The 17,642-nt window shown below is 29.0% G+C and overlaps 3 protein-coding genes across 4 annotated transcripts; 1 reads left to right on the top strand and 2 right to left on the bottom strand.

Annotated features, from left to right (window-relative positions):
- The first annotated feature begins 340 nt into the window (after positions 1-340).
- LOC100782612 (myb-like protein X) lies at positions 341-3,355 on the top strand. 2 transcript variants are annotated; one of them, XM_006605946.4, is made up of 2 exons: positions 341-559; positions 1,488-3,355. In XM_006605946.4, exon 2 carries the CDS (start codon positions 1,545-1,547, stop codon positions 3,132-3,134), a length of 1,590 nt encoding a protein of 529 aa, XP_006606009.1. In that variant the 5' UTR covers positions 341-559; positions 1,488-1,544; the 3' UTR covers positions 3,135-3,355. The 2 variants fall into 2 exon arrangements, with proteins under 2 accessions (XP_006606009.1, XP_006606010.1); XM_006605947.4 differs by having other exon boundaries at positions 1,485-3,355.
- Positions 3,356-7,523: 4,168 nt separating this feature from the next.
- Positions 7,524-8,180, bottom strand: LOC100782074 (agamous-like MADS-box protein AGL61). The gene has a single exon (XM_003555262.2). The coding sequence runs from the start codon at positions 8,178-8,180 to the stop codon at positions 7,659-7,661; it is 522 nt and encodes a 173-aa protein (XP_003555310.1). The 3' UTR covers positions 7,524-7,658.
- Positions 8,181-15,823: 7,643 nt separating this feature from the next.
- LOC100781526 (agamous-like MADS-box protein AGL62) lies at positions 15,824-16,504 on the bottom strand. The gene is made up of 2 exons (XM_041013562.1): positions 15,926-16,504; positions 15,824-15,886 (listed from the first exon to the last, which is right to left on the bottom strand). The coding sequence occupies exons 1-2, from the start codon at positions 16,502-16,504 to the stop codon at positions 15,824-15,826; spliced, it is 642 nt and encodes a 213-aa protein (XP_040869496.1).
- Positions 16,505-17,642: the final 1,138 nt, after the last annotated feature.

The raw sequence follows: 17,642 nt of genomic DNA, 5'->3' as shown, positions 1-17,642 counted from the left end.
TAAATTTGACAATCCAATGAATTATGCAATCAAAGACAAAAAATATATAAATGCAACAATATAAACTTGTTATTTTTATAAACCTATTTTGGGGGTACATACCCCACTTAAATTATTGCTTTTTTTAATATAGGACCCCACTTAAACTATAAAGTTTAAAACTTTAGATTAAAAAACAGAAAATATCTTGATGCTGAACGCTTGTTTAATTTTATCAAACATTTCCAAATATGTTTAGTTTCTCAGATAAACAGAGGGGGAACGGAAATTATTATTTTTTTAATCCTTTTTAGATAATTTTGTGGAAACAAGAATCAAGAAAAGGACGAAGCTTTGTATCGTGACCCTTCTGGCTAATGGTAGTGGGGTTAAGTGTACGGTTTATTAAGACTCCGAATGCGGTCAAAGGACAAGGCACGGGAGAGCTACCTCGTTTTAGATCGCCGTGTTGCTCACTACCACTCATACTTGGAATGAAACCTCTTTGACACCTAAAATCCTTAAATGACACCACTTTTGTCTTAGCCTCGTCTTCTCAACACTCTCTCTGCTCACTCAGGTAACTCTTTTTTATCCTTTCTCTACTGGGATTCGCTCCTCACATTTCTGGAACAAGGGTAGGCTGAATCTCTATTCAAAATTCAATATTTTCTTTTCTTATTTTGAATAGATATGCATACGATGCCCTATATCTGTTTGCATCTTTCAATTTTTTGCTTCACATGGGAAGGGAGCTTGTGCTTTTTTTCTGATTGATCTTTCATGAACTTCGGTTGATGGTTGTGGGTGCCATTTTGGCTTCTCTTCGTGTGGTTCTAGGGATTGTATGTGGTTTCTTCCCTGTGCACTATTTGAATTTTGTTCTGTGTCTTTGTGTGATTGTTTTCCTGAACCCCATGGTGATTAGGTTTTATCTTGTTTTGCAAATTATATGGACTTTTGTGGTGGAAATGCATAGAATAATACCTAAGTTAACTATTACACTGTTTTCCGGAGTTGATTTGCTTAGTAGCATAATTGATGATATCACTTGCCATTGAAGTTGAGAATAAGAATTTGAACCTTGTTGCTGTGTTGTTTAACATGGTTTTGTTGAACATTGTTTTCTGGAATTGGAAAGTGCCCTGAAAAAGGGTACTTTAATTGAAATGTGTGTTATATATCAAACATCTTTAGAAAATTTCTTTTGATATAATCTTCTTTTTTTAGTGAACTGTTATTGTTTAGAGTTTTTTCAACTTGTAGCAACCCGGAAAAAGTTTTTGAAATGGAGCATAAATCTTGTTAGCCCCTTTAATAGCCCTTTCTAGTTTTCACATTTCTTTACTGGGGTCAATGAAGGCTCTGTTAAATGTTTTATAGATACAAACACTTGGGATATTTTAAGCTTATTATGTATATTTCCTTTTTAGTTAAATCTTTATTATAAATCTATAATGAGCATAGCTTACATGGATCCTTAATATCGCTTTTCCAATCCAAAGCAGGTTGCCTGCCCTTGCTATTTGGAGAACACAAATCAGGGGTTTCCAAATAAGTTAAACATGATAAAACGGTTTCCAAGTAGGAACAATAGGTCCAAAGGCATCAAGGTAAAGCATGTTCTGCAAATTGTTCTGTTGCTTGGTGTTTGCTTCTGGTTGATCTACCAGGTTAAGCACAATCATGATAAGAAGAATGAATTTGCCAAGGATGCAAAACTGTCAGTCAGTACACAGACAGATCCGATCCTGAAACTTGGTAGAAGAGACCTTCATCCAGGTAAGCATGAAGAAATTCAGAATGAAAAACATGAGGAAGAAGAAGAAGATGAACATATTGAAGAGGATGAAGAAACTAAGCATGATCATGAAGAACAACAAGATGGAAACAAGAATGAAACTGAAGAACGTGAAGAGAACAAGCATGAAGGCAGACTACAAAGGGGAGAAGAAAATAAGCATGGAGCAGAAGACCAGGAGGAAGATGTGGAAGATGTAGGAAGAGGAGGAGGAGACGATGATATCGATGAAAATGATCAAGAGAAATCAGAGATGGATACTATTGATCGTGATGATGAGTTCTTGGATGAAGAGAAAGAGAAAGAAGAGGTTGATGAGAAGGAGAACGAAAACGAGGATGAAGAAAAGGAGAGTTTAGTTGAAAACCACAACAATCATGAGGCTCGGGAGGAACATTACAAGGGGGATGATGCTTCTAGTGCTGTGGCTCATGATACTCATGCAACTAGCACTGAAACTGAGACACTTAGCTTGGAAAACTCTGATGTAAACTTAGAAATGAATATCACTAAACCTGAAAATGAGACAACTTATTCAGATGAAAGTGTCAGAAAGCAAAATGATTCAGATTTGAAAGTTTCAGAAGGTAATGTGATAGATGGTATATCTTCAAATGCAACTGCTGTTCAAGAGACTGGAAATAACACTTTGTCCAACCCTGTGGATGATAGCTCATTTCTAAATAAAACAACTGCAACGGACTCTGACAGCCACTTTCAATCAAGCAGTAACCTAACAGTAGTGACCACTGAAGCAAGCAACAACTTGACCTTAGCTGGTAATGATACATCAAGTTCATCTGAACAAAATAAAACAGTGATGTTATCTGAATCTGACCAAGCTCAAAACAGCACGACGAACACAACAATCCCTGGAGATGTAAAAGATGTGCAGACAGAAGGATTAGAGCAGAGTGGCAATAGAACTTCTGATGAAAACCTGCATGATACCAATTCAACGATCTCTATCAAAACTGAAAATGGAGGTGAGGATGCTGGAGAATCATCTAATCTAGTAGCTTCAAATGTAACCGAGAACGCATACAGAAATGAGAGGTCTGAATCTGATATTTCTGAAAGTGACAAGTCCAACGGTAACACTGAAACAAATGAAAATCCAAATGTTGATGCCACAGAAGATGAGATGTTCAAAGGTGACACACAAACAGGTGAAACTGATGAAACATCAGACTCTTCCTCTGCCAACGAAACTATGGATTCAGCTGAACAAGATGCAATCGATTCTTCTGATACTCATATCCACGAGGATGTGGCCGAGGCTCGAACCGATCTTGATACACTGCCTGATATCAGAAATGAAGGAGATGACAGTGACGAAACTGCTGCAGAGTAAAGTGAAAAGAAGGTCGTTGGGTCTTGAAAAGGGCTCTTTCAGTTTTTCTCCTGACCCTGGTGTTTGCTTGGCAGATCCACCTAGTTGTTAGAACCTGTTCGCTTGACTCAAAATTGTGTCAAGACAAGATCTTTAAAGGCACAAACATAGTTTAGTGGATATTTTTAATGATTGTATCAAGGTCTGGATATGTATAATTTATTGCTGCATTCCACTGTCTACTATTTTTGTGTGAACTTTTCGTTCTTTCCTATTTTCTACTCAGGTCTTTTTTTTATATTAAATTCTATTTGGATAAACTTTTCAATAGGAGAAAAAAAATAAAAAATAAAAAGAATTAAGTTTCTTTCATAGGTTAAAACTAACTTAAATTTTACTTTTTTGATAAGTTAAATAAGTTTTTTTTTTTTTATAAAAATTGAAGTGTATAAATTTGATTCTAAAATGAGAGGAATTTAATTTTTTTTCCCCTATAACTTCAAAGTTTATCCAAACTTCATCTTAAAGGAGCAAAGTGCAAATAAGGTGTGAAATATTAATTGACTGAAAATTATAAGTTGTTTTGTAATATTACTTCTTCTTTTTTCAATGTTAAAAGCATGTGAAAACGAAAAAATGGGTTTTGTCGAGGGTATGTCAATTTTTGTAGCAGCACTACTAGGGTAGGTTATATGTGATTTTTTTCTACATAAGGTTTATTATATAATTAAAGTTTCTGATATTATTAAACCCTTTATTTCAATCTTCATAATTTTGATCAAATCTTTAGTTTTTTTTCAAGAATCATAATTTTGATCAAATCTTTAGTTTTTTTTTCAAGAAGTAAATTGAGACATTTTTTTTGTCACCATTTAGAAAGAAAAAAATTAGACTTAAATATAATTTTGGTCTTCTTATTTTATCAAATCCACAATTTTAGTTAAAATGGTTTAAATATGTTTTTTATTCTTGTAAATTTATGTTTTTTCAATTTTTATTTTTGTAAAAAAAAAATATTTATTTTTAGTCCTCTAAGTTTGTACTTTTACAATTTTGATCCCAAAACTTATTTTATTCATTTTTAGTCCCTATGAATTTATTTTTATAGGAACTAAAATTGAAAAAACATAAAATTAGGAGACTAAAATTAAAAAAAAAACATAAATTTACAAAGACTAAAATGAATAAAAAAATATATCGGAATCAAAATTAAAAAATGGTGAACTTGCATGACCAAATATATATTTAAACTTTTCAAAATTATGGATTTCATAAAATAATAGGAGATCCAAATTTATATTTAAGCTTAAATATTTTCTTTCTAAATGGTGTCCAAAAAATGTCTCAATTTTATTTCTAAAATATTATATGAAACTTTATTACCTCGTATGATATAATTTTTAAAATATAAGTAAATTTAGTTATTATCCAAAGTTTGTATCAAATAAATTAAGTTTACAAATATTCATATAATTAAAAAAATTATATGATTTTTTATAAGCTTATTTTATTTTAACATATATAATTGTTAAAATATAAGGGAATATAGTTCTTATTGAATTATATATATAAAAATATCTAAATTACTCTGTAAAAAGAAAAGAATATCTAAATTATATAAGCATTTATACACATCACACTAATATCACATAATTCAATGTCTAGATTGATAAAAAAAAAATCATTAAAAAGTTATTTTTACTAAATTTAATTCTTGATATATTTTAATATCATCCATATGTATGTGTGTTTAACATTTTGGGTGTCTTTCGAATATATTTCGAAATTAAAAGGTTATTATATCCCTGAAATTATTTGTTGATTTTATTATACTTACTTATTAGTTTCCTAATCAGTTAGAGTTAGAAATTTTATTATACTAGTATAATTGTATTTTTAAATATTATAATGTGATATTTTGTATATATTAAGTAATTTAATTTTAAGAATAATTTAAATATACTAAGTAAAAATCACATAAATAATTGATATCATGTAAAATAAAAGATATACTTTTAAGAGAAAGTAAAAGATATATATCTTACATTTTTAGTAAACCTAAATGTATAAGCTGCAAAATAATACTGTAAAAAAAATAGATATTAAAGATTAAAAATTTTCAAAGACATCTTGGAGACATAAAACTAAAAAAAGACAAAAAAAAATATAAAGATAAATATGAATTAATGAGAAATACCCAGTGTTCTCATAATAGAATCGATCATCCAACTATTGAAGGTACTGATTTAAGGATCAGAGTCGAACCAATTTTAATAAAATATTTTTTTAATATTTTAATATAATATCCTAGTAATATTGAATAAAAAATAACACAATGCACATAAATTAATAATATAAAGTAAATTTCACTTAAAAGTATCATAATTTATAATATATTTTTTTTATTTTTTTTAAAACCAAAATGACATACTTTTGAATGTTTGAAAAAAATCGATTTTAAGCGAAATCGGTTAACCACTATGTTTACCGGTTTGTAATCGATTTCATGATTTTTAATTGATTTAAAGATGCATTGATTTTCAGGAAGTATTGAAATGGACACGTGATCGGTATCTAGTTAAATCGACATTTCCTGTCGGTACCGGTTTCAAAACTATGAAAATATCTATAAGAAAAAAAAAAGAAACAAATTATTAAAATAGAAATATAATACGAAAAATCATTAAACTTTGTTTTTATGATATAATAATATTCTTTTGATTGTGTATATTTTTTGTTAAAATATTTTACGTCATATCATGGGTTGAAATATGCTAAAGTTGAAAGAAAACACTAGCAAAGGAAATGTTGCATACTAAACATTAGAAGAAGAAAAAAACAGAAACATATTCTGAGAAAATATTATACTTGATAAAATAACATTCAATTTGATTGATTGTTTTAATTATTCCAATAAACGTGGATCCAGATGCCGAAAATTTATAAATTTAACTTAGGATTTAAATAAGTATTTTGAAAACCAAGAAATACAAATTTTTAAATTTTTTTATCAATTTAGATAGGCCAATGCTACGATCAGTACGATGGTCCAGTTTTTTTGGTGACTTTGGTAGAGCAATAATATAGGTATATATGAATAATTAAATTATTTATTTGAATAAATTATGTTGTGATGAACTTTATGCCGTCCCTTTTACAGATGATGGTCTATCATGCACAATAATTAATAGTCATTGGATTCATCAAGGTGCATAGCTTTATCATACACCCTCCCGCATCAAACATCTCCACCTTCCTTTTCATTCTCATGCTTCCTTTGTTTGAATGCAACATGGTCCACTTAGCTATATAGGCCAGAGGAGTTATCTAGAGAAAGTATATTTAATGCTTCCTTTGTTTGGAGACGACGGTTCAGGAGAGTGGAGGAAGGTTGGTGACTGACGGTGGCTTTTTGTGGTGGTAATCGATGGTAACTGTCCGCAGATGACGGTGGAGGGAGTTACCGGAGAGGGACAGAGACTAAAAAGAGTAGAGCTATGGTGTGGAAGGTGTATAATAAAAATGCATGTGTTAGATAATTAACCACGATTATAAAACATTAAACTGTTCAATAAGGTTATGAAGATGCTATCTACACATTTAATATTAAATTCACATATCTATTGGTCACTGTTCATTTTTGTTTTTTTTTTTTTTTACCACGAAGGACAAAGAAAATTCCTTGACCACACTATAGCCCACGCCATTCATGCAGATATGTAAAGTTATAAACGACGTAAAAAAAATAGATATGTAAACATTCTAAAGCCATACAGTTGCAGCCACATTAATTATCTTGCAATATATATCAACCCGTCATTTTTTTTAAAAAAAATATCACCCCATTAATTATGATTCAATTGTATGGAGTTTCCAGAATGGTTTAAGATATATGCGTGTGTGTGATATACACTAATTATTTATAAACACATTTTTTAAGCTTTTTGTATATATCTTCTGTTAGGTTCATGAATGATGAGATAACCAAAACAAACATAAAGATCGATCATTAGCTTTTGTCCATGGGATCCCAAATTGTGACATGACTACGTTCCAATTATATTACTGAAATTGAAAGAGTATATATGGCTTACTTGACGAAATAGTAGATCACTACAAATAATTAGTTGATTCTATTAACGAAACAATGGCTCAGGAGAGTGATGAAGAAGAGTTAAACAAGGAAGAGGAAAAGAATGTAACTTTGAGACCAATTCTAAATAAGAAAAGATGAAATATAGATCACACTCAATTTGGAAAACACCACCACCATATGCGCACAATTTTTAGTATCACCATTCATACCAGTTTTTATTTCTTTTATATATATATATATATATATATATATATATATATATTGTTTTACTTATTTTTTTATATATTAAAATTATCAAATTAAATACTAAAAATAAAAAAATGAATCTAAAAAATACAAAAATAAGGTGCGATATATGTTATTGTTGTGGAACTTATTTCTCTAGAAAATATAGAACAGAAAAACAAACCAAAAAAGAAAATATTTTCATCAAAATCAAAACATAAGTTTTACATCATCAATTCACCTGCCCTTTCTGCTAGTTTTTTCCTTAACTCGTAAATGGACACCATAAACTGTTCCAATTGCAGATCAGTCATCTGATCAATGGGATCGTCCCACCAACTTCTGTTCCAACCTTTAGTCAAAACTTCAATTTGTGCCAAGTTCTTCTTTTCCAACTCCAACTTCTTCATCGCCTCTTCATATTGTCTGTTACGTTCCTCACATGACACTGATTTTCCTTTTGACGACTTTGCTGATTCAAACTCTGCATTGTCTCCTTTGAGATAGCGACCAATTATGCTGTCGATATCTGGATGGCCAAAGCAGAACAATTTGTCAGCAGGAGAAAACACAATTATGGCTACATAAACATTGCATAAAATGCAGAGTTCGCTGGCTTTTTTGAACAGTCCTGCTCTTCTTTTTGAGAACGTCACTTGCTTGTTGCTACCCTTGTCAAGCTTCTTGATCTCAATCTTTTTGCGGCCTGTGTTTTTCTTCTTCTCCTTCTGCTTAAACATATCCATAGCTAAAGGAAAATGCAGGGTTATGGACTCTAGGGTTTTGTATAAATTGGTGGTGGCAAAGGAATATTTTAATTCATTGATTTATTTATATTTATAATGGAATATCCACGGTTGATTTATATTTTCTAGTAATCAAATCCTACAATTACGTCCCGTCATAGATTATAAACCAAATAAATCAATTAAGTGTAAATTTTTACATTCCAATTTTCAACACGGTTTCAATTAATGAAAGGTAAATAAACAGATTGATTTGACGTTTTATTTTGTAGCAAAATATATTTGTCTTTATGGAGAACAAGTTCTGCTTCCATTTTTCTCTCCTTTATTTAGGGAGCATGTATAGTTAATTATATGTTAATGTTTTCAAATAGTTATTTAGTCAAATAATTTCTCTACGTAAAGGTTTCTCAGGAATAAACCGTGGTACTGTTAAAAAAAAAGAATAAACCGTGGACACTGAGACGTTTTTGGTAGAAATGACGATGATGCATTAATTATTGACTAGGGAAGATTTGAATTCAAGCATTTCGTACGTGCATAGCCTTATTTGAAATTATTGATACGAGATAAAAATAAATATACAATATGCAACTCATACGTAAAACATTTCACCAAAAAAAAAAAAAAACTCATGCAAAACTAAAATAAAAATAGTTTGTATGATGGCTACTAGCTAATTATAATAGTATGATTTATTTTCTACTTCTTACAACATCTTCATTTTTTAAAAATAAATCAAGATCTTCAATATTATGATACTCATTAAAGTTAACTCTTTCTTTTCAATTTTTATGCAATATATTTCAATGCATCCTCATATAAAGTTTTCAACTTTTAGGATTCAGATAAAAATTTCAAATGTGATTTCATATTTTAAAAATTAGTCAAATCGACATCTAAAATGTATACAAAATAATTAATAATTTATATGAAAAGAATTTTTTGTTAAATGTGTGATCCTATGCCTGACATCCTCACCAAATGCTTTTTTTTTAAAAAAAATCATACACGTATTCATGAAATTAAAGTTCTATACTAATTTTAATGAATAAAAAATTGGAAATTAAGAGGGACGCAATACAAAATAGATGTAAAACGTTTTAATTTCTTAAAATAAATAATAAGATTACACTTAAATAATTTACAATAACATTTATACGTATATCTTAAGACTACATAGTCTTGTTAATAAAAATAAAAACAAATAATCTATCATACATATAATTCAAATTAATAATATTTTTTTAAAATAATGAAAATGTTTAAGGCTTATATAATTCGAGACCTAATTAAGGAACCGAATCATTGACCTTGTAGTTGCCATGACCGTGAGAAAATGGAACTTGCTCATCTAAAATATTGGACTTAATTTCAGCTTTATGTACATATTGTTTTATGCTCGAATATATGTTATAAAAAGTATTTCCAGCATTAGTAGCACTCCTTGAAGAAATGTTTCAGGATTATTCTTAATTATATTGAAAGACAGTTCAAAATCGTGTTAATTAACAAATTATCTTAGAATGATAAAATTTTAAGATAATAGGTCTTGTAACATAATAAATTAATTAAACCAAATAAATTATAATATACAATTTAAAGAATAATAATTTTTCTTTCTTTCTTTACTCTCTTTTTTACTCTTTCAATCAGTTGTTGTAAAGATTATTGATATTTTTATTGAATATGATATTGATATAAAGTAATTAATATCTCTATTAAAAATAGTGATTAATCTTTATTTACAAACACACACAAAATGAATACTTCTCTCTCATAATTTATTCCATAGGTTTCTTTCTTTCTTTTTTATATGAATTTCATGATATCTTATTTTATATATAGTAACTTTAACATATTTTGTGACAATTTATCAACTTTAAATAAATCAATTAAATGATTTGATTTAATTAATTGTTTAATTGATTTAAATTTTGGGGCCAATGATATATGAAAATATGAAAATTATTAACAAATTAAATTGCTTTTGCAAATATTTTCAATAATAAATAGTAAAAAATATTTAATTTTGAGATATTTTGCAATTAATTGTTAATAACTCTCGTACATAATTGATGCAAAATAATAAATTAATGAAAGATATTTAATTGATTGATTAAAGTAAAAAATACAAATGTTTGAATTGCTTATACCTTCGTCTGTGTGAAACAAGGCATGTGGAAAAAATGTAAAATATTCTATCATTATACATTTTTATCAAGAAAAACTAAAAAAATATATTATTTTTATTAAAAGGATTTTTCTTAAAAAACTATTTCAACATTGACAAGGATATCTCTGCTTATATGTATCCTCTAGTGCAAATGTAATTTTCTAAAAAAAAAAGTTTGTGTTGACTATTTTTTTTATTAAATTCTACATCATCATGTCACAATGTTAAAATGTAAAATTAACACAGCGTCGCACATAAATCAACACCTATGAGACGAAGATACAAAATTGAATCTCTAGTGAAATAAAATAATAGGGTTCAGTGTGAATGATAACCTTGAAGCAAAACAAAGGGATCGATCATGCGACGACAGGGCAGACATATGAAAGCAAGATTGAGTAGAAAGGCATAAATAAAAGAAAGAAACATAAATAAAAGAAAGAAAGAAAAAAAAAAAAAAACTTGTTGGATTGTGATTGAAGTTAAACTGTATGAGTGAGTGAATGGCGGTAGCTTGTGGTCATGGTGGGATCAGTTGCATCAAAGAACATAGAGAATTACAGATAGAGGAATAAATGATAAGGGTCGTGCATGCAAATGATTTTTTTTCCTCTGATGAAACAAATGAATTGGGTAATGGGTATGTCTTTTTTTTTTTTATCACGATGATATTAATAAAATATAATTCCTACCAAAAATAGTAAATATTTTTTGTCAAACGATGAACGTACATGTATTTCCCTTTAATATGATTTTATATCTAAAGTCAAATTTAAAATTCAATTATTTGATTAAAAGATACAAATTATTATTATTGTTTGTGAAATTCTTAATTGTTAGTATACTAAATATGGTTTAGATAGTGGATCCTTTTTCTTCTTATTATTATTTGGGTTTTAACGTGAGATCAGCTTTTTTTTTCCTCTTCCCCTCGTTTTCTTCTCTCTTTTTTTTTTCCTTTTAAATGTGTTTGGTCGAGGGATGAAACCAATCTTATTTATTTTTTATTTCTCTTCTTACCCTTTTTACCAAACACCCCATTTCTCATATTTTTCTCTCTTTGGCATTTTTTCTTCTATTTTGATTAACAAATAAATGAAACAAAATAAAAGAGAATTAAAATATAGGGGTAAAAGTATATGTAAAATTAGGTATTCACCATAAAAAAATATTTATTTAAAAACAGAAGGAAATAAAAGAGGGAATGAAAAAATTGGCAATAAATTTTAAAGAGGACAAAATTAGTTATTCACACCTTGCATCTTTTATTGTTTTTCTTCTTCTTTCAATTTCAAGTCATTTACATTTTTGCAAGGTTTATTTTTCAAGAGCATTGCATTTCTTTTAAAATTAGTTTACTTTATTCCAAATTTACATTTTAAGCACTTTAAATTTCTGCAATTTTTAGATTTCAAATTGCTTTTAATTTTCATTTTGCATATTTACTTAAATTTACTTTATTCCATATTCATTTAACTTTTCATTTTATATTCTGAAGTTTATCTACTAAATGTTGCTTTACATCTCATTGAATTTAACTTACATTTCTTTCACTCTGAAAATTCTGTAACGAAGTTAATTTCTCCTGAAATTTCATTTGCTTCAAGTTGAGTTATCTTTGATTAAATCAAAGTGAAATTCGTATATAATTCGAAAACCAGATGCTTTGTGCACAAGTCGCACACTCTAATGTTACAAAATTCACATTTTAATAAAATTTGATTACATCCTGAACAAATAATGGAATAAATTATATTACTATGCGTCAAGTGTGTATAGCATTATAAGACCTCTTTCACTCTTTTGTATGTTGATCAGGGGTCTTGTTTGGGTATAACTCTTACGCTTTTAAAGGCTGCATTTTTCGGTTTGCTGTTACCAAAAAACCACTATGCATCAAGGTCTTTATCGAACTATTGAATTGAAATTTTGATTCAACTATGCATGCCATTCAATTGAAAGATAAACTCTACTGGTTTGATGAAAAATAATTCACAACTAATTCTTTGATTCTAAAGTCCCAAAATATAATTGACATTTGGAAGCACTTCGGAAAAGTATTCAAAGATTTCGAGCTCGGTGTCAAATTGAAACACAACAAAGATTGAAACAATTTCCATAATCAATAAACTTGGATTGAACTTCGTTATTTCACTACTAATTATTAGAAGAAAAAATTAACGATTATGGATTAATTGTACCGATTCATTGTATAATATTTTGTCAGTTGAACAAATGACCCTTTTGCACCAATGAACAAAATAATACAAAAATGAATATGCTCAATTTATATATAAAATTATGAAAGAGCAATAGAGAACAATTAGATTTCTCAGCTCTTGAAGTTACCAAACCTCAATTATCCTTAAATTATAAGGAAAAAAATTAGTTACTCGATCGGAACTTACATGAAAGCACAGAGAAGAAATCTAGAAACAAATATTGATAGCCAAAAGTGTTGTCTCCCTAGCTTCTTAAAAAAAATTCCAAAAACCCTTAAATAATTAGTTTCCAAAGGAGGTCCAAATAATAATAGAAAGAAAGAAAAACAAATACCCTAAATTATAATCTTGGGGCCGTCACAACCTCCGTTGTAGCTAACAATGGCAGGTTGTGACAATTTTTATCTTGTCGATCTTTTTCAAGTGCATATCACAATTCACAATGATGATGGCCATCCGTACAAGTAGAAGTATCTTTTTACTTTACTATTTAATTTGTTCTCCATTCAACTTAAATCTTTAGGATTTTTCTCTCATGTGATTTCCTATTTTTTCTAAGCCTATAAAGTTCTGTTTCCTGTGAGATGCAAATTCTGTTTTATGATAATTAATATACAAATATTATAAAAAATATATGATGCAAATTCAAGCATATCAATTAACTTGCAGATACTTGACTTTTCTTTTATAGTTTCTCAGGATTTTGTGTTTGTGTGTGTTGAAGATCTAAGTTAGTGCATATATCTAGGAAAGATTAATTTCTTAGAAATACTTGTTTATTTTTCAAAAGTTTTATTATAGAAAGGCAATAAAAATAAGGTAAATTTTATTCAAAAAAATTATTAGAAACATAATAAAAATAGATGATTATTTTTCTGTAATAAGGTAAATTAAGCATGCATATGTAGATTCTCTCTTCACCGTGATGAGAACGAAGAAAAGAAAATTAAGAGGACTTCAAATTCATGTTGTTTTGGGAATTCATGATTATCAGGGAATGAAATTGTCCATTGATCTTGTCAAAAAAAGAAATCGTCCATTGATAAATCGGTTGCCTATGGCACTAACCAAATTAATTGCCCCATCTTAATCTTTACTTCTTGTTAAAATTATCTTCAGGATTAGGAAGTTATAAAATCTTTAATCTTAGTGCATAACAATATGAAACCCCCTGTCTCCTTGTTGGGTATTGCAGTACGCAATCAATATGACATTGCTTTAATTTGCCACTTAATTGGACTGAACAAGTGATTGGTCTAAATAGAATATTTGACATTTGTATGATAAGGCATAAAGACATGAAATATTTATTTAGAATTGTAGTTTGTATGACTGATCATGAATAATAATTTATAAGTGATCAAGTTGTATAATCATATCACAATGTATTCAATATGTGGTTATACTTTCCAATTTATCCACAAAAGAGGATTTCTATTCGAAAGTATAATAACAACTGGGTGCATTATTTTTAATTAATCATTTTTTTACTTTAGTATGTTTCGCTAGATGGTAAGTCTATAATATACAAGGACGGATCTACTATCAAATTTTGCTTAGGAGCAATTATATAATGTAGTAACATAATGTAGGAACATCATAAATTTCCCGGCCATAAACATACATGTGAGGTCATTGTTTAAATAAATCCATATGTAGGAACGTACGTAACCAATCACGGGGAGTTAATGTGGTATAATTAACCTATTTAAGGGAGTATTGAAAACAAAACCCTACATAGTATGTCTAAGTGACGTGTGAATTCTCTAAAATTATATAGCTTGCTTTTTTTAGAGATTCATTACAGAGCTTGCTATTCGTGTGCATGTACAGAATACACACAGCCAGCGCCATACACAGTAAATTTTATATCCGTGCATTGTATGTGTAGTTATTTTTTATGTTAATCATTTAAAGTATATTCTTATAATAATCATTAAAAATTTATAATATCAAATAAGTTTTTTAAAGATAAAAAAGGATCATTTTTGTATATATTTATAATATATAAGAATTTATTTGATATCACAAAAATTTGGAAGACCGAATTAATGTCAAATAAATCTTTATAAAAATATTTTTTGGTACATAAAGAATTAAGTTAATAAAATTTTCTATTAAAAAGTTAAAGAATTAAAGTTTATTCCTTCAATTCATAACGTGTGGTTAATTAAGTCTGTCTATAAAGTGTGATTAATTTATTTACGTATAATATCTCATTTATACCTATGAAACGTTCTCTCTCAGACCTAATGTTTTTTAATTTCTTTTCCCTTTATCCTTATCCCCAAGAAACATTCATTTATTTCTTCAAAAGAAGAAATAACATCCATTTTCTTAATTCCAAGTTTGTTCATATCCCTTAATCTTAATCCTCATTTTATTATAATCTTACAATTCACGATTCGAATAGCACAGTTTGATATGATAATTTCGTATCATTAATACGAATCACACAATTCAATGATTTGTTATTTTTGTAACTTTTACTTTTCTTTTTATCAATTCTCATGGAAGAAATTGAAAAATTATGTAAACTTGAATTGTTAAATGAAAATTAATTAATATGAGCACTTCCAAACTTATTTTATTTGATTATTTTTTTTCTATATCTTATGGTTCAAATTAATTTAAAATTTGTCATTGAAAAATTAACTTAGCAATTCATGATTTGAATCTCAACTACGTGTCCAAGTTTACAACTGTTCCAGGTAAAGATTTATTTAAATTGTCAGTATACGTGCCCTATCCGCTGTCATCTTTTACCTTTGACTTTGGAAAATAAATGGTTTAATTTTAGGACGAAAAGAAATCAATCAAAATGTTAATTTTGCAAGAGACGCGTCAATGATTTATTATATAACTCAAATTAGTAAAATAAAACTCTCACATTGCAAACTATCTCATACTATTGTTAGGTTTGACAACACCGGTATCATCATACAAGAAAAAAATCTCTGATCTACTATTGTATGTATCGATTGTAAGTATTAATTTGAATAAAGAAATCTATATATCCAAGAACAACACCATGATCAATGCTGAAATTTTATTCCCCTGGAGTCCAGAGTCCTTGATGAATTGTATATAAAGGACAAATTATTTTCAACAGGGATAAAACCAATTTTTTTTATTGAAAAGAGGGAAAACAATAGGGAATACACAACTCGTGAGGTACCAGTTTGTGATCCACCCCTCTGAATCCAAAAGCAAGCCAAAAGAAACCTAAAAAGAACAAAACGAAATCAAAGATACCCAGTGCGAAAAGCGAGATAATGGGCATTTGGAATTGATGAAGCAATACCAATCTCAGCACCAGGTTTGTTCTCAAAGGTGTCATAACGTACAAGTGGACCAAGTCCATTATTAGGTCCAAGAATTGATGAAGAAGGTATATTACTAGAGTGTTCAATCATGAATTTGCTAGCATGTTTTTCTATGTTCTTTTTGAGCTCCTCAATAGAGGCCTTTAACTGCAGCAACTCATTCAATCCAAGCTCATCAATTGGACTCTCCCACCAAAATTGCCTCTGCCTAGCTTTCCTCACATGGTCTAGGTCATCTGCTCGCTTCTTTTCAATCTCCAAGTGATTGAAAACCTGAGTGAGTTGCATGTTGAGATCACAAACATTGGCATTTCGGTGTGCCTCAACGAGGTGGTGTGCACTAGACTCTTGTGGAGGGTTTCGCGTGGTGTAACGATCGATGAGGGACTCAACTTCTGGATGGCCAAAAGAGAATGCCTTATCCGCGGGAGAGAAAACCACAATTGCAATCTCTACACCACAAAGGGTGCAAAGCTCACTGGCTTTCTTGAACAGTCCCGAACGACGCTTAGAGAATGTAACTTGCAAATGACTCTTTTTGGGTATTTTTTCAATTGGGATCTTTTGGCGTCCTAAGCTAGACTTCTTATTCTTTGACATGGTCGAAAATACGAGAAATCAATAAAGAGAGGAAACAAAAAAGAATGTCAAATGCTTCTTTTGACATTGGACTCTTGGAGTGAAAACTAACTGAGTATATATATTGCTAAATCTTTGATTTACAGCTAGCCCAATTAATTTTCCTTTTTATGTGTTTTATTTCTTTTTATTATTAGTCATAAATGAGGAATTTATATAATCTTGGGTCTTAATATGTGATTATGGTATGGGACAAACTTGGTAGGTATTATTTAAAGGCTTTTAATTAGCTTCTGCAATATTAATTACGTTGTGATATTGAGTTCTTGATATTTTTCTTTTACATAATTATATTGAGTTCTTGATATCAAAGGTATTTGTTTGTGATTTTTTAATTGAAAATTATATTTAAAATATCATATTCTAGCATCGAATTTGAGTAATATTTAAAAGTCATTATGAATTCAATTAGGTGTGTTTTTTACCCGAAGTAACTCAGTCGGGTTTGCGGTCAAACTAGTGACCCGTCAACCCAAACCAGGTAACTTATCTTTTTTTTTTGTGTGTGTGATAGTCATTATTTTAAGTTGTGTTCTTTTATATTTTGTTTGTGTTTTTTAAGACGTATGAATTTCAATGTGCCATGAGAAAGATATTTAGAACATGGGTAGCTATTTTTGTGATGGCAGTAGGATTTCATAAAAGGAGAAAGTTATTTCATTGTGCTTTTACTAGTTTTTATTATCATGAACTAGTTGAGTGTTGTTTTGCTTAATGGGAGATAGTTTTGCTTGTGATTATAAGCTAAATTTCTTTTCATATGAGGGGTTAGTTGATGATTTGATTTGTCTAATTTGTTGTGAGGAGAATAATTATCATTGTTGAACTAAATGTTATACTGGAAAAATGTGAGCTGATTGGAGAACCTATTCCAACATCGAAATATTGGACACTAGAAATATATGTTGAACTTGAACTTATTTAGTTATTTATTTATGTTTGTGATCTTTATTACTTGTTCGTTTGAACTTGGACAATAATGTTATTTTTTACATTTTGATATCTAATCATCTATGTTTAGGGGTGGAAATAGACCAGGTCAGGTCAAGCTTTGAAAGGCATGAATCTAACCTACGATGATTTTTGAGGCATGAGCCTA

The sequence above is a fragment of the Glycine max genome, chromosome 20 (genome assembly GCF_000004515.6).
Source record: "Glycine max cultivar Williams 82 chromosome 20, Glycine_max_v4.0, whole genome shotgun sequence".
Classification (NCBI taxonomy): domain Eukaryota; kingdom Viridiplantae; phylum Streptophyta; class Magnoliopsida; order Fabales; family Fabaceae; genus Glycine; species Glycine max.
The sequence above is the reverse complement of the archived record's forward strand: the minus strand, read 5'-3'. Positions and strand labels throughout refer to the sequence as shown.